General features: G+C 40.0%; 1 protein-coding gene across 1 annotated transcript in view; it reads right to left on the minus strand.

The window, feature by feature from the left end:
• Positions 1-12,094: 12,094 nt before the first annotated feature.
• Positions 12,095-18,688, minus strand: part of Tmem135 (transmembrane protein 135) — a 186,545-nt gene continuing 179,951 nt past the window's right edge. Inside the window, exons 13-15 of the mRNA XM_021194415.1 lie at positions 16,147-16,245; positions 15,329-15,396; positions 12,095-13,545 (exon numbers count right to left, since the gene is read on the minus strand). Of these exons, the coding sequence (XP_021050074.1) occupies positions 13,413-13,545; positions 15,329-15,396; positions 16,147-16,245 (300 nt within the window). The 3' untranslated portion in view covers positions 12,095-13,412. The remainder of the gene's footprint in view (positions 13,546-15,328; positions 15,397-16,146; positions 16,246-18,688) is intronic.

The following is an 18,688-nucleotide window of genomic DNA, read 5'->3' on the forward strand; positions in this document are numbered from 1 at the left end:
AAGGAGCTGAAGGGGTCTGCAACCATATAGGAGGAACAACAATATGAACTAACCAGTACCCCCCACCCCAGAGCTGTGTCTCTAGTTGCATATGTAGCAGAGGATGGCCTAGTCAGCCATCAATGGGAGGAGAGGCCCTTGGTCTTGTGAAGATCATATGCCCCAGTACAGGAGAATGCCAGGGCCAGGAAGCAGGAGTGGGTGGGTTGGGGAGCAGGGCAGGGGGAGGGATTCAGGGACTTTGGGGGTGGCATTTGACATGTAAATGAAGAAAATATCTAATGAAAATAAATAAAATGTTAATAAAGAAAATATCTAATAAAAAGAAAAAAGAAAAACCCCAGAAATATTCCATGGCTTTCCAAGGGCCTACTTTTGAGAGTTTCTTAACCAAGTTGTCAAATAAGAAATCTACACTGCAGGAAAAGGGCAAATGAAGGGATCCTTTGACTGTTCAGAAGAACTGCAGGACTTCCAAGCATCCTAGCCAACGCTACAGATGAGTGAGGATGCCACATGAGAGGAGACTCACCCATCTCTCACACTTTTGTCCCCCTATCCTTTCCAGCTGAGGCCTCAGAAGCGCCGTGTTGGAATTTCTGCTCCAAAGTACATGCTCACGGAAAACTGTGTTATGCACACCACCGTTCCCTTGAGTAAAGTTCTGGAAGCCTTGCTTCTCCAGACAGCACTTAAATGGTCCTGGGAAGCCTGTGCCTGGATCTTCTGCCTATGAGTCAGAATAAATGACCCTAGGGTTTTTATCTGTGATAGACGATAAATTTAATTCCTTATCTCTGCTAATCCTAACTTCCCACTAATATTTTTCTTGTCACATGGAAAAGGATCATTCAACCACACTAAAAGCATTTGAGGGCCACAGGGGAGGTTCAGCATGTGAAAGTACTTGTTTCAACAAGCCTAAGGACCTGAGGGGGATTCCTGGAACCCACAGTAGGAGAAAAGTGACTCTTGAAGGTTCTTTTCTGACCTCTACAATTGTGATGTGGCACGTATGTGCTGTGCATGCCTGTGATCTCAGGAGTGCATACACACACAAGTACAAAGGCAGAGCAAATCAAATATTTCTTTTAAAGGCTTTCATTTGGTATTTATTAGATACCCCTCTTCCATAGAACTCTGCCTAATGCTTGGCTGTGGGTCTCTGCATCTATTTCCATCAGCTGGTAGGTGAAGCCTCTCAGATGACAGTTATGCTGGGCTCTGGTCTGCAAGTATAGTGGAATATCATTAATAGTGTCAGGCGTGGGCTATCTCTCATGGCATGTTATCTCGAGTTGGGCCAGTCATTGGTTGGCCATTCCCTCAATTTCTGTTCCCTCTGTATCCCTGCACATCTTGTAGGCAGGACAAATTGTGGGTTGAAGGTTTTGTGACTGGGATGGTGTCCTCATCCCTCCATTGGAATTCTTGCCTGGTTACAGGAGGTAGTCATTTCAGATTCCATAGTCCCTATTGCTAGCGGTCTTATCTAGGGTCACTTTCATAGATTCCTGGGAGTTTCTGTTGTCCTAGGTTTCTAACTCATCCCAGAGATGAGCCCTGCCCCATGCAATTCCAGTTCTCTCACCATCTTCCCAACACTTGATCCTGTCTGTTCCCCCATCCAACTCCCTCTCCTACCCAGATCCCTCCCCAACCCTCCATCCACCCCGATGTCCATTTTATTTCCCTTTCTCAGGGAGATTCAAGCATACTCCTTTGGGCCCACCTTGTTACTCAGCTTCTTTGGGTCTGTGGATTGTAGCGTGGTTATTCTGTGCTTTATGTCTCATATCCACTTATAAATGAGTACATACCATGTTTATCTTTCTGGGTCTGGGTTACCTCACTCAGGGTGATCTTCTCTAGTTCCATCCATTTGCCTGCAAATTTCATGGTGCCACTGTTTTTAATAGCTGTGTAATATTCCATCGTGTAAATGTACCACATTTTTTTAATCCACTCTTAGGTTGAGGGGCATCTGGGTTTTATTCAGTTTCTGCCTATTACAAATGAAGCTGCTATTAACATAGTTGAGCAAGTGTCTTTGTGGTATGATGGAGCATCTTTTGGGTATTTTCCCAGGAGTGGTATAGCTGGGTCTTGAGGTAGCACTATTCCTGTTTTTTGTTTTTGTTTTTTAAGAAACCGCCAACTTGATTTCCAAAGAGGTTGTACAAGCCAGCAATGGAGGACTTTCTTGCCAGCATGAGCTGTTATCTGAGTTTTTGATCTTAGCTATTCTGATGGATGTAAGGTGAAGTCTCAGTCATTCTGATTTACATTTCCCTGATGACTAGGGGTGTTGAACATTTAAGTGCTTCCCAGCCATTAGAATCCTCTGTTGAGAATTCTGTTTAGCTCTGCACCCCATTTTTAATTGGGTTATTTGGCTTATTGGTGTCTAATTTCTTAAGTTCTTTTTATTTTGGATACGAACCCTCTGTCAGTTATAAGGTTGGTGAAGATCTTTTACCATCCTGTAGGCTGTCACTTTGTCCTATTGACAGTGTCCTTTGCTTTACAGAAACTTTTCAGTTTCATGGGGCCCCATTGATTGTTGACCTTAGTGTCTGAGTGGTTGGTATTTGGTTCAGAAAACACAAATTGTCTCCTGTGCCAATGTGTTCAAGGTTACTCCCCACTTTCTCTTCTATAAAATTGATTGTATCTGGTTTTATGTTGAGGTCTTTGATCCACCTGGACATGAGCTTTGTGCAGGGTGATAGGTATGGATCTATTTGCATTCTTCTATATGCAGATATCCAGCTACACCAGCGAGGTGATAACTCTTACACAAATGAAAATTCTAGTAACTACATACCAAATACCTACTATGTTCAAGAATTTCTCAGATGCCAGGGACGTGTCAGTGAATAAAGTGATGATCTCCTTGATGAAAGAGCTGATGTCATAAGCCAATCATTTATTGTAGTGATGTTGAGTGTACAGAATTAGAAAATATATAGGATAGGTTAAAGGGGACTGAAATGCTAAAATGAAGCAAGCTCACTGAAAATATGACATTCTAGGAACCCCTGGATGTGAATTAGGCCTCATGAGTGCCCGTGTTATAGGCCCAATACCTTTCATTTATACAATTAAGATGGATGTATGGATAGGGCTTGAAGCTTCACTCCAAAATGACTTGCTGAGTGTGGTTGCCCCAGTATATTCCCCAATTGTAAATGTCAGGTTCTCCCAGAATCTACACAAACAGTAATATAACCCAAAGACCAGGTTCACAGAACACCAAGCCATGCTCTTAATTCAGTGGCTCCCAACCTGTGGGTTGTGATCGTTTCACAGGGGTCACCTAAGACCATCCTGCATGACAAATATTTACACTATAATTCATAAGGGTAGCAAAATTAGTTATGAAGTAGCAATGAAAATAATCTCATAGTTGGGTGTCACCACATGAGGAATAAAAGGGTCACAGCATTAGAAAGTCTGAGAACTGCTGCTGTAACTCAACAGATTTTCATTTTATATTAAGCCTTATTCAAGAAATGTTTGCTTAACTAACCTACATTTACAAAGACTTTACATTATTGTTCTGTCAGCTTATTATTTTAGGTTTTACATTTTGGTTTAGAAATACCTCCTAAATTAGATGTATTTTTTAAAATTAATTTTATGGTTGTCTGCAATGAGGCTCAAGATCATTTTCTTGGCACATCACTAGCACATATACAAGAAGACTGGCTTTTCCTTTAACGAAGCACCACACTACAATGATTCAGCAACTGGACACTGAGCTCGCGCCGTTTCTTTGATCAGTTTGTCTGTCTTCACATAAGCAATGGAATGGCACACTTTTTCTAAAGCTTTATAATGAGCTTAGAAGTCCAGGTGCCTACCCCTCTTAGCTTCATTTTTGTCAGAGTAAATCTGGTTATTTAAGAGTTTCATGTCCAATTATATTTTAGAATTGGCATGTACATATGTATATCTGCCTTATTGATATAAATGTAGATACATATATATATATATATATATATATATATATATATAATTCATGTTACTGACTCATATATGATCATTTAATTAGAATGTAATTCACCCTACTGTATCATATGCATACATATATGTATATTTATATTTGTGCATTATATATATATATATATATATATATATATATATATATATATAAATATATAGTCCAAATTAGTCACAAGGTACTGTCATTTTTGTTTTTAAATTCAGTTTGATATTGAGAGAATACTGGCCTTATAGAACAAAACAGGAAGAGTCCCCATTTCCTGAAAGCTGGTCTATTTATTGCTGTTGGTGGACCTCACCTGTATACACAGATGGACCAGGAGTTTTAAGTTGTACTAAAAATTCAGTGTCTCTAATGGTGTTCGTCATTGAGATTTGTTAGTCTGTATTTTAGTTCGTTTTCAAAATAATAGACTAGGTTAACGAGTAGAAATTTGTGATGAAAAAAATGTATTGAGTGATGATTCTGGGGGTTGCAAAGTCCATGACAGAAACTCCAGCACCTGTTTTCATCCGTTGCTGGATGACGTCTCTCTGATGACAACTGGGCTAGGCACTAATCTATGAGTATAGCAGAATAGCATTAGGAATCATTTCATTCACTCCCCATCCCCCCCCCCCCCCCCGCCGCAAACCCACACAAGTGTTTAGTTGTATCCTGAGTCTCTGGGCAGTGTCAGAATTGGACTCCCTCTTGTAGCCTGTTTCTCAAACTGGACCAGTCATTGGTTGGTCACCCCCTCAATTTCTGCATCATCTTTTATCCCCACACATTTGTAGGCACAACAAATTGTAACTCAAGGTTTTTCTGGCTGGGTTGCTCTCCCAATCCCTCCACTAGGATGACTCTTGAGATACCAGCTTATGCTGGCAAATACAGAACAAGGGAGTATTCTTCCACTGCTGGTGGGAGTTCAAATTTGTATAGTCATTTTGGAAATCAATATAGTAGTTTCTCAGAAAATTGGGAATTGATCTATCTCAAGACCTAGCTATACCACTCTTGGGAACATATAAAAGGATGCTCCATCATACCATAAGGATGCTTGTTTAACTATGTTCAATAGCAGCTTCATTCATAACAACCAGAAACAGGAAACAACCTAGATGTCCATCAACTGAGGCAGAGAAGGAAAATGTGGTACTTTCAAACAATGGGGTATTACTCAGCCGCTAATAAAAACATGAAATTTGCTGGCAAATCAGTGGAACTGGAAAAAATCATCCCGAGACCCAGAAAGAAATACAAAAAGTATGCACTCACTTTTCAGTGGATATTAGCCATAAAGTAAAGGACAACCATGCTACAATCCATACACCCAGAAAAGCTAAGTAACAAGGAGGGCTTATGGGGAACAAATGAATCTCCCTGGGAAGGGAAACTAGAATAGACAACTAAGGTAGATGGGACAGGGAAGGTGGGGTTGGAGATGGGAACAGGAGGGATCATATGGACAGAGGATGAAGAATGAGTGCAGGAGAGACAACTGCAATTAGGGGACATTTCAGGGACAAGCTAGACACCTAGGACAATGGAAACTCCAAGAAATCTATATGGGTGACCCTAGCTAAGACTTGTGGAAATAGGCAATTCAGAGCCTGAACTGGCCATCTCCTGTAATTAGGCTAGAGAATTGATTTTTTTTTTAAACATTGATTTCCTTCCTTTCCCCTTAAAATGGATTGTTTGGAGAAACTACTTGTTAGAGACCAGGCCATCTGGTCAAGTGATTGGAACCATTATCTTCTGAGATTCTGTTACATAATAAAAACTAAACAGCACCGTTCTACTAAGAAGCCAAACACAAAGGAATTCTGGGAAAACTTCCTGTGAATTTTATTTTATGAAATTGAGCGGGAGGGCCTTATGTCCTCCCCTGTCTACTTCTAGTTTAGATTTGGCAGCTTTTAAGGAGGGGACAGTCCAGAATTCCAACTCTATCAGGAAAAGCAAACAACAGAAACAGATGACAAATCATTTGTTTAAACCCAAAGCCAAACTGGCCCCAACTACTGCTGGGATAGTAGTAGAGGCCAATTTCTGGAATATTTACAAAGCTATTTGTAAGGATAACATTTTGCAGACATTTATAGGGATAACTAGAAGGTAGATTTTTGGTCTACAGACTCCACAGTTTGCAGGAAGTCATCAGGCAGCTGCTAAGAGCACTGTTTCTCATTCTAACCCACTCCCACATAGGGACTTACATAGGCACAGGCGATGAGGATAAAGTAAATATAGGTGCCATGACTTACAGAGCAAGGATGAAAACACACTTATCAGAATGAAATGGAATGTGTTTTGTGGAAGGGACAAACAACTGCAAGACTGAGGTCAAAGGCTGCCAAGGGCTTCTTGCATAAAGATGGCACAGCTAGCTATGAGATAAACTGGTCCAAACTGAATGTGCTCTGGCTGCTGCAGCTCAGCCTCTCCAGTGGGAATTTAAGCTGCAGAGAGCATGCATTAGCATCCGTGAAAAGCAGAAGTCCACTCTGTATGGAAGGTAGATTAATTGCCAAACATACAGGTTTGGTATATAGTGGTGTAATGCCGTTTTCAGAGTTCCCTGTACAGGCCACCAGATGCCGCGACCCCAGACTCCAGCCAGCAAGGTGGGGAAAAGACGACAAGTACACCAAGACAGGGTTCAAGCAGCTTCCACTTCAGCTTCCGTTTCAGCTTCCTTTATTCTGGGGGATCACCCAATATATCCGCCTCCACCCTCTGCACTCGTCTCTCACCACTCTTCATCATCCAATCAGCATTCAGCACATTCTGTACACGAGCCATGCACGCAGACAGGGTGCACGTTGATAGGCCAGTGACTCAATATCATGCTGTATGACACTATGTGTCAGGCGAGCAGCGCATGATCATTCAAGTGCACATGTTCAGGTTCTTGGTAAACAAGCAGGGATCACGGGGCTTGGCAATGAGCCAGGGCGTCATCTTGGCCCATGCAGCTGCACCCACTCCCCACAGTGTAAGCCTGAAACAAAATGCTTATGCAGAACTAAAGCTAACTCAGTGATACTGTCTAGTTTGCCAAGAACCTGATCCCAAATCCCAACTGGAATAGGAAGTCGTCTGGAGGATACAAAAACATATAGTCATGTGGTGCTGATCCAATTGGAGTTTCTTTGCATTTCCAGTATGGCTAGAATATGCAGACATCATTCCAAAAGTCAGATCTGTCCAGAAATTTTTGCATGGAAAACCACTGTAATGAAAAGAGCTACATGAATGGAAAATCAGTTGTGAGAAAAGATATACTAAGTACATAGACTTCAAGACAGCATTCATGGGACCATCTTAGCCAGGAAAGATTAATCTGTGGTAAGCAAATGACTGTGAAGATGACTGGATGGTTAAGAGCACTTGCTACACAATCAAAAAGATTAGGCTGGGTCCCTGTAGCCAGGACTGGTGTTCTGGAATCATCTTTAATGAGAGTTCAGAGCTGAGTACCAGGTTCATGGCCACTCAACCACAAGGAATGGGTGTAGAACAGAGGACATCCAATACACTCTTCTGGCCTCCATACATGCTCCTAAATCTACAATGTGCATACATTCACAATCTTTCACACATTTGAACAAATTAATCTGAACAAATCAGTAACTCCTAAAACTAAGAGTGCAAATGACAGAAGACAACATAGAAGCTATGTTTAGGAATGAAGCTGGAGCAGGAAGATTCACTTCAACTGAACTCAAATCTCATTTTGGTGTCACAGTTTAACAATAAAGTGGCAGAAACATCCAGAATTTCTGGTATTGTCTAAACATTCTCAATGTATGTTTTCCTTTGTAGGCTTTGCTGAATTTTATTTCTACATGTCTTGTCTTCTTGGGCTGATGTGTTTAAAGCAGCATTACTAAATCATAATTAGCATTGTATGTTCAGAAGCAGAGGATGGGAAGGTAGAGGAAGGGCATGATGAGAAATGAAGCAGGTGTGATTTATATGGGAGGAACATGTATCAGAAACTGGTTAGATCAAATAATGGAATTCTTGAATAATGGAACCACAAATGGATTGATGTCAGTTTCCTCAAAATGCTCAGAAATACATGGTCACTGGCATCAAGTCATTGACTTAACATCGTCATTCAGGAAGAGTACTCTTTCCATTTTTCTTCTCTGACATGTTCAATCTGCTGGTTTTCGTCTTGGTATTTCTCATCTAATGTTGAGAAGATTGCCATCACCATCTAGAGACCATTAACTGCCATTCATGTGGAACAGGAGAAAAAGTAAAGTGGGCTTCCTTTGAAATAAGAAATTCCTCTAAAGTATCCCAGTAGTTCCATTACATTTTATTAGCCTAAACTGAGCTGCACGGTCACTTGAAAGAAAAAGCTGATTGGAAAAGTAATGGACAAGATAAGAGAGTATTTTACCACAGTCTCCACCTACTCCCAAAGGCTGGGAATGGTTCTGTCCCAACCAGGAACTAGTGTTCCATCCAGAAGGGAAGAGAAAAGCATCAGTAAGTGAGAGCTGACAGTGACTGCAACCCTATGTCTGCTATATGAATTTGGGACTGGGAGATGGCTAGTGACTTACTTATACCTCCATTTCCTAGGTGCATTTATCTCCTGGGGTTGTGCCAGTGTGTACCAATGACTGTCTTTGAAAGTCTGTTCATGCAGGTTTTCATGCAACTTTATTTCTGCCTATAGCAGAAATCAAAAAAAAAAAAAAATCCGTATCAGATTTTTATCTATATCACAAATTAAATTTCAAATGAAGAATATTTAAGACTATTCCAATACAATTCCCTAAATACATTTACTTGCTTTCACATTAATGAAGAAATAGCAGTTTTCCTTAAGCATCTTGGGGCTAATTATTCATTACTCTCTCTCTCTCTCTCTCTCACATACACACAAACACACACACACACACACACACACACACACACACACACACACACTGAAGATACTGAAGGTGCAAGGTACCTTGATAGTACCCATTGAATTTCAGTAAGGTGCATATTTGTAATTACTTATAGGCATGGCTGCTACTTTAATGATTCTATTTTAAAAATACAAAAAACAAACAAAACAAAAACAAAAAACCCCTCCCACTTTCCCCATCACAGATTGCCTTGTTACCAGACCTAGTCTCGTAGTGGATACACAGCCTATGGTTCAGTGTTACAGAAACACGATGAAACATTTTCACTTTGACTGAATTCAACTTACCTCTAGGTGACAGGAAGAGAAAACACCCATTTTCCTCTGCCTCTTTTCCTAAGTTAAGATAGGGTCTCACTTTGCAGTCCAGGCTGCCCTTAATCTCCTCACTCTCTTGCCTCTGTTTCTGGAGTGCTGGGATTACTGGTACCCACCATGCCTACCCTACTTCCCTATAAACTGAATTACACAGTTTTAGGTCCCAACAAGACCAAGTGAGAAAACGTATTGAGCTTCATCTTTTGTTCCTAAAGATCTAAAAACTCCAGTAAGCCTCTCAGATGCATATACAATAAGACAAATGCTTAACTCACCTTTGATCTGAAATTATCCGGCAAAAAATACCACCTCTTTTGTCTTTTCCTTCAAGAACGTGAAGAAAAAAAAAATGCCAAGGATAAGGAGCCAAGTCCATTCGTGGGAAGGAACAGGAGAAAAGAGCGAGGCTTGAGGTGCGTGGTTCTGCTCTCCTCTTACATGGTCCATTCTGAGCAACCACGTGGCACACACCATGCTTAACTCTTTGTACTAAGCCTTTACTCTAGTTACCAAATAATCTGAAAAGAAAACTCTCTTAAAGGTTGCTGAATGATTGAGAAAGGTTTTAAGGCTCTAAGGAAACAGGCCTCAGAAATTAAGTGGTTCATATTAATGAGTCTGAAGGGTGACGAGATAATACAGTTTCATTCAGAGATTGAGACGCTTCAAGCCACGGTGAAAGTGACCCTAAGCAGCACAGGTAAATACTTGTTGAATACCTGTGGCCTGCCTCCCACAGTCTACCAGAGTAGAAGGTTCTGTTATTTTTTTTGCACCTGGCCTGATGCTCCTTCTGGTGTGTGTCTGTGTCTTACAGGGGATTTTAGGTCTTTAGGAACAAAAAATAAAGTCTAGTACATTATCTCACTTAAGGCACACAAGTGCAGACTTATGGGAAAAGAACAAGAAAGCAAAAGGAAGTAAGACATTAGTTCTTGCCCCAAGGAGAGACTGCTCTGGACTTAAAGGCCTTGTGTACAGAGAAACTGATCTTGCTGTATTTATGCAGTCACCTTCTACATCATCCTACCTAAGAGGTGTAGCATTATTTAAAAAATATTAAATGTGTCCAGAAATGTACATTCCTACACCGGACCAGTTGAACACCAAAGATCTCTCTGCAGTCCTTGAGCCCAAGAAGCAAAGAGTAATATCAGTAAGCAGAAAACGGGCAAAGGGGAGGCAGATGTCAGAAATAATGATTCTAAAGTTCTACGGAACAGCACCTGCCTAGCACACAAAAACCCACCAGTCCTCAGCATCACTCACACACACACACACACACACACACACACACACACACAAAGACAGTAAGGCTAAGAGGGAGGAGAAACAAGATAGATGGGGTGGAGGAGAAGAAAGGTGAGTGGAAGAGAATGGAAGAAAGAGGGACATGGCAAGACAGAGAGAAGTGAAGAGAAGCCAACAGCAGTGATATAGACACAGAAAAAAACACATTAAAGGGCCAGAGGACAACGTCAGGTCTGGGATGGATTCTTTCCTTCAGTTAGAAGTAACAGGCTTTATCTCAGTGTCCAGTGTCAGCATTCATGTCCATTGCAAGTGTACATGTGATGCTCTCTCTGTCTTGCTGAAGTCTTAGTACATGTGCTGTACTGAGGCCAAGACGCTGTCCACCTCTGATCTCAGAGTCACTTGTAGTTTAGAGGTTACCTTTAAAGCAAGGAGCCTAACACAGTTTTTAGGAAAAAAGATAACGAGACCAGGGAGTGTTCAGAAGTGAATATCAGAATGGACTATCTGACGCAAAGGTGGCAAGAATCAAAAGAGACCCAAGATAACTGCTCAATCTCAAACTTCCCAACCTTTACTTGGGGGCACTTCTACAGTTTTACTAACACATGAAATGATCATTACATGGCTGCTCCAAATGCACTGCTTTTCATTCTGTATAAAAATACTGGGAAGACCAATGGAGTTTCATCTATGATATTCCATTCTGGTAGAAGCTGGCCGAGGACATGATTTCTTCAGAATATAAATGAACTGAAAAAGCAAAATGGAAATAAAAACCTGTTTTGATATGGAGAGATCTATTTGCCTTTATTTATGATGACAGGGAGCTGTCAGTCAATACCTGATTAGTTAGCGGTAGAAAGACACAGATTGTCTTTAGAAACACCAAGTTTTCCTCTTGTTTGCTTTTACAAGCACACTGTCCTCAAGAGTTCAAACTGTATTTCTCAATCTGCAAGTCAGTGAGCTATCCTTCTGAGCTGGACATTCACTGATATGTTCTGTTTCATGGTAGTTGTTGCTTATTACATTTTACATAAAATAAAAACACGAGTGTAATTCGTTAAAAATATCTCTCACAGAAATGCACCTTTTTGACCAGCAAGATTTTACTAAACATTTTTTAGCATATTCCGATAGGATTAATCATTATCACAGCCTTTTAACATCAATGAGAAAAATGACTTGTGGCTTAAAATAGAGATTTTTAACCTGACAAGAAAAACACAACAGACATGAAATCTGAGAGGAGAAAATGAGGTCCAGGTAGCCAGGCATTCTCAGTGCTTTAATACTTCATTTTCAAAGGTAAACACAGTACTAATCATCAGTTCAATTCCAGTGAATAAAAACCTAAAACTGCATTAATTAATCAGTGTGGAAGTCCAAAACCAAAATGACCCTTTAACAGTATTACCAACCAGGTAATCCCACTCTAGAAAGCTAATCATAACGCAAAATTCTGAGCAAACTCAAAGTGGTTCTGTTACATGATGGCACTAGAGTCTGTCTTTCTGTAGGGACTCAATTTACCATAACAACCAAGGGTAGGATTACACAGAAATACAAGTGCTGATGCAACTGAATAAGGGAGATTAAGTATTTTTAATGTCTGGGTTACAATTCCTGTCATAACACAAGTTCTACTGCATAACTTACAATGGCCTGAAACCTTTTTAGCAACAAAATTATATATTTAAAGATAATTCCTATATATTACATTAACTGTAGACATCGCAACCTCTTTAGACTTCTATATTAACTTAGAAAAGTACAACTTTCCCCAGAAACCCCAAGTGATCATATTTCAATCAGCTGTCCAGGACTGCTTCTATAATCAGCACCAACGATCTGTTGTCCCTTAACTCCAGAGTGAACTGGTTAATGAACAGGAAGCAGGGGAACAGGAATCCAATTAGTGAGAGATGAACTCCCAACAATCACTGCATTTTCACATTTTTACTCATAAAATGCCCCATTTAGGTGAGGCATTAGAAGGGGTACCAACTGTCAAACTGGCCCAAAGCTCTTTTGTTCCATGGGATCTAAAACACCAATGGCATTCAGACCGAGCTATAAAGAGCCCGGTCACTGTGGTGAAAATAAATACAATCTGCCTATAGGAGGTGTGAAGATTGGCTTTTACGATGTCTGCTTGACAATATTCAAGTGTAACACTCCAGTGAACACTGAGACATATTCTTTACAGCAGCACCTGCCGGTTTCCATTTGTTCCTAACCTGCTACTATCATATAAGGTCACTAGGCTACCAACCAGCCCATCTGGTTGTGAAGAGAGACAGGACTGAGAGCTGAACAAGAGAGCATGGGTACCACCATGACACTGGCTCAAATGGTATGAAACCCACGTTTGTATCCCTGAAATAAGAATGGCCACTTTCTCCACATTGCTCCACAGCAAAGCAGCAATGCCCCATCTCCAATACCCCATAGCTACGGAAATCCATTCAAAAGCATAAAAACCACGGACTGGATCCATGTACCCGTGATCTCTTGCAAATCCTAAAGTGAAGAAATATTCTTAGTTTTGACCAAGAATTCTATTGGAATGAACTAAAGATATCTTTTAAAGTAATTTTTAAGTATACTCTTATTATATTTCTACATAGATTATTCAATATTCTTTGTGGACATAATTTAATCAACAATATATCATAATGTCAACACTACATGACCCAGAATGAGATTCTGGCTACAGAGGAAGCTTAATTATTAAGCAACGCCTTTCTAAAAAGCTTCTGTATTTCTGATTGGTATGAAAAGAAAGAAAAAGCATCTCTCGTTGACGTAACACTGAGGTTCAGCTTGGGCCCCTTCTGTGTTGAACATAATTAACTCTTCAGGAGAAAATGGTGAGACACAGTCAATAAGTTACAGTCATCTTCAGGAAAAGTCTATGGGCAGCTCCGGTGTGACAACTGTGTATCGTGGGTCTAGTCTGGGGATGAAGTTGTGAAATTCTCTAGATGCGCCAGTCCCAAACACATCCAGGGCTTTTCGGTTCATGAGTGCAAACCTGTGGAAGAAAACACAGTACAGAAAGTGGTAAAGACATTCATGGAAGACACCAGTCAATTCCTCTGATTTGGCTTTAAGGAAATGCAAAGTCAGGTTGGATTGGCAAGGCAAAAGTTCTGAAATTCAGTGGCAGTTTCCAATGTTACATGGGCATTCCAATGACCAAGTGTCACTGTCCAGGATTATCATTTAAAAGATAATTCCCCAAGGCAAAAAACCACAGCCCTCAATTAGTATTTTAGACACATCTAGAGCTCTATACATTAGGTGATTTCAAATGTAAAACCTGACTAATCAGTATTTTTCTGATGAATTAAATCACAGAATACTGACAGGGAACCACTTAACACTTACCAACAAGGCAAGGGTGTTAAGTGTAACTGCTCTCGTATCTGAGATTTTAATGTCACACAGTGAGAACAGAACAATCCAAATATGCAAATATGTAATGACTAAGGAGCAGACAGCAGAGAGAACTAACGCAACAGAGTAAACAGTACCCTCACAGAGAGGCAAGATGCTCACTAGGTAAGGGCACTTGTTTCTAAGTCTGACATGACTTCCATCCCTAGAACCCGCATGATGGCAAGAGACCTGACTGACTCCCACAGCTGTTCTATAACCTCTGCTGCACACATACATGGATACAAACACAGTAAAAAAAAAAAAAATGTAGTGATTAAAAATTATGCCTTATATTAACCATCATCCAACCCTAGAGATAAAGCATGTTGAGAACAGTTTTAGTTGGTGCATAGGATAGACCTTTTAAGGTCTCACATTTAAAAAAAAAATCATTTATTTATTTATGTTTGCATGTACATATGTATTTATATATGTATTATGTATTTATTTATTTATATTCTAAATGCTGCCCTCTTCCACCACCACCCCCAAGACCATCTCCCATTTCCCATTCCCTTCTCCTCTGAGAGGGTACCCCCACAGCCAAACTTTGGATGGAGATTGGGGACTCTTATGGAATTGTTGGGGGAAGGATTGTAGGTCTCCCTTCTTATTCACAATCACTTCATTTCTGGAGAAGATAGTAGATTGAAATTGATTCTAAATCACTGGCCAGAATTGATATACCGAAATCCAACATGGAAGCCTGTTGATGGACAGTTTGTACCTTCCAGCTATAAGAATCATGAGTCAAACAAACCTTTTTAGTATGTGTATTACCCAGTGTCAGGCAATCTCTGATAGCAACACAGAATAGACTATGGTATATAAATTATTATATCATTAAAGAACAAAATAAACTTAAGATTGTGAGAGTAAATATATTTCCCTTAGTAAAAGTGACCAGAATTGAAGTCCAACTCAGTCAGCCTATGTCTATTAGTTCACCCCCTGCAGCCCTGGGGTCATAGAGGAGAGCTGGCCCTTGCAAAAACAAGGCAAATCTGACACTGACCTATATTTCCAACTTGAACTTGATATTTTAAATAATAAAAAAAAAAGAGTTTAAAGATTCACAGATAAGATTAAATGCTGACTATCTAATTGCTGACAAACTGGCAGTTAGCAGGTGAGCACATTAATCTAGAATATTTAAAATGTCTAAACTATTATAAGGGAAAGGGGTCAAATATTTAGTTTTAACTCAAAGTTTTCACTCAGATCTGATTTTTTTTTTACTATGTTGGACATATTGATTTACATATAAATAACTAATTTACTACTGAAAGAACATTCCCTCAGGGAACAAAGACATTTATAATACCCTTGTAGAAGTTATTCATGTTATAAACATTAAAATCAACTTGGTCACATACCTGCCCTTGGTGAGCCTTAAAAGGAACTTCCAGTAAGATGGTCGCAAGTTCTGAACTTCCATAACAGCCTAAGATTGTGCAATTACATAGTTATTTGGTAAATATCAACACTGTAGTCTTAAGCAATATAGTAGTTCTTATCTCTATTTTTGTTGTTTGTTGCATTTTTAAAAAACTGTAGTGAGGAAAAATTGCTCTTATGTTTAAGTCACTCTCAAGACTCTATCTTTGTCAATATGCTTTCAAGTAGACATGTTGCTTTTGAGATGATAATCAGAGAATAGCCATCATTATCAGGAAGCATGAATGGCCAGTAGAGAGCTGATAATTTGACTTTACTGAGCTTCAAGCTGACACCATCACTGGGGAAAAGCAAGTAAAAGCTCCTCCTACACCCAAACTCAGCAATGGTCTTTAATACAGAGGCAGAAAAAAATGATAATAGGAAACACAGAAGACCACTTATCCCTCCCCTTCCCGAGGAACGCTGGAGTGTCGCAGAGGGCACCTGTGCATATTGTTAAGGTAGCTTTCCCCAATGAGGACTGCATCAGGTGCTCTCCCTGCAATCCAGGGCTAGGAATTCACTTATCCCTGTGTTCCATTTAGACATAAATATTGGTCTGCTCTTTAAGTAAGGCCTGACTCATTAACATGGTCAGTGCTTTCAGACATGCAAGGTCTTCTGCTGAGAAAACAGACCATTAAGAAGGAAACTGGACAAACAAGGTGTTGCTAGGCTTCAATTTCCCACCACCACTGGCTTAATGTAAAGCAGAAGTGGAAACTTGTGCTGTCTTCCCAAGAACTGTACTTACTGCATGGAAACAAATTGCTGTAGAGATGGAATAGATGATAGTATCTGCTTGAGGAAAATACGGAACCTTTCCAGCCTCGATGCCCTTGAAATACATTGTCTGAAAATCAAGCATAAGGCAAGAGTTTAGATTGCATTTAAAAACTGAGCAGTATTAAAACAGAACTCAGTAGTGAATTCCACAAGTATATTTTCTGCCTTTCAGAATCCTTTTCTTTCCTCTAAAGCTCAATCATTCACATCTGCCATGACAGTGTTCTAAGTTAGCTTTTCCTTCCTTCATTCCTTCACGCCAAACTCCAGCTTTGAGCAGTGATGCTCTTGTGTGTGAAACTGAACAGTACTTCATTTCTGTTGCACTGATGTCATTTCTTCTTACATGCTTTTGTAAATGCTTAAGTGCTTCTTTCCTTGTATTAGACTTGTGTATTCCTGATGTGAACGATGATGAGCACAGTGCTAGGAGAAAGGAATTTGAAAGTGAATAAAATTTAAGCCTAGTAGACACACGCCCTGCACTCTGGTGAGAGCTGTGAGAGAGGCATAACTACATGTGATATTTATATACATGCAAATTATGTATTATGTATCATTCGGCTCTCCCAGGGAACAAAGGGAATAGGACCAAGGAGAACTTTGAAAATGATTTGGAATGTTTCTCAAAGTATCACATTTTTAAACTTGAAATTGTCATAGAACAATATATTTATGATACAATAAAAATAACTAGTAAATTAAATTTAAAAAAAAAAAACAGAATTGAACCAAATTTTTACTGAGATTCTAAAAGCAAAACATTAGTGTTTCAAGTTGCTCTCAAAGTTCCCTAGCGCCATGCTTTCAGTCAGTACACTAGCTTGTCACAGGATGGAAGTCAACAACAGGATGAGTACACTTCAACATACAGAAGACCCAACTGCTATGTCAGCGGAGGACACGACACGACACGACACGACACAATACAACATACACACACACACGCACGCACACACACGCACACACACATACTCAAGCATGTACGCATACACACAAGCATGCAGGAGACACAGAACAGATACTGACTATACATTCAGAACAGGGGAAATTCATTATAAGAGGTTTTCTGATACACTGAAAGCTAAGAGAAACTGGAAAGCATGTGGAAAGGCAGCTAAGAATCTAGAGTTCCCACTGGATGGAGGCTTCAAGAAGAAGTGGGCAGTCCACGAAGGGCAGCAGATTGAACCCAGTCTCCTCATCCTCTGGTGGTCTTCTGCAGCTCCCACATTTGCTACATAAATTCACCTTGTTAAAATTTAATCCCCAAAATTCATTTTTTTTTTATTTTGACATTAAAAAAAATAAGACACACAGCTGCTACCATACCCAAAGAGAAAAAGAAACAGAAGAAATGACAGGAAAATACGTTATATACTTATCAATCAGAAATATATACTGAGAAAGAAATAGATAGGAATAAGTATGCATCAGCGACTGGGATATAGAAAACCTGTAGAGTGCACACATAGGTACAACTTAGAAAACAGGATATGTAATTACTTTATTAATCATTATTTCCAAAAAAACATGAAAGGCAATTATCATAGGGCAGGAATATTCATGCTGAAGAAAGTAGAATATGTAAATAGCATCACATAATGTTAAACAGAAGTTATCTTATAATCTTTCAGTACTTGAATGCTCCTAAATATCACACTAAGCATATGAACGGAACCACATTCTAAGTCAGTGAAGGGCAGGAGCCCTATGCTTGCTAGCACCTACTGTAGTAATGGGAACACAAAACACGTTTTATTTATAAGTTCCAAGAAAAAAATTATACATGCCAAAGTTTGGATCTAAAATATCCCTCAAAGACCCAAATATTAACAGACTGTCCCCAGATATTAACAGATTGTCCCCAAATATTAACAGACTGTCCCCAGAGAGCTGTTACTGGGAAGAAGCACTCTGCAGCCAGCGCACTCCGTGTGGAGACCTCTGATTACTGGAGGCATTCCTTGGAAGAGGACACTAGGAAACTTCCCTCCCTTCTCCTTCAGTTCCCTCCCCCCTGTAAAGTAAGAGCTGTGCCCCACCCACTCTCCACATGGCATACAGCCAAAGGCATAGCCGGTTAGAACAGGCGGAAGCCTACCATCCATGAGCCAGAATAGCCTTTCTCTCTTCCATTGTTATCTACCTCACATATGTGCCACAGCAATGGAAAGCTGACGGTGCAGTGGGGTTTCCTGTCAGTTCACTACAGCACGGTATAGCATTTTAACAAAAATAAACTTCAACCATGGAAAAATGGTTACTATACACCATTTAAATTCATTTCACAAACCATGGCAGATGATTAACGCTTTCAATTGTCATTAAAGTGTCATCAGCACTCTGTCCAGGCCAGTCTGTTTTGCTATACATTGATGAGACAAGAACAGAGAAGCATACGACTGCTTGGCTGACATCCCAATACCAGTTTCATCTGATGTCAATGGATGTATCTGGCCTTGAGTGCCTGACCTCCTGCCTCTATGCTTGTGCCTCTGCAGCATTCT

The sequence above is a fragment of the Mus pahari genome, chromosome 1 (genome assembly GCF_900095145.1).
Source record: "Mus pahari chromosome 1, PAHARI_EIJ_v1.1, whole genome shotgun sequence".
In the NCBI taxonomy this organism is placed as follows: Eukaryota; Metazoa; Chordata; class Mammalia; order Rodentia; family Muridae; genus Mus; species Mus pahari.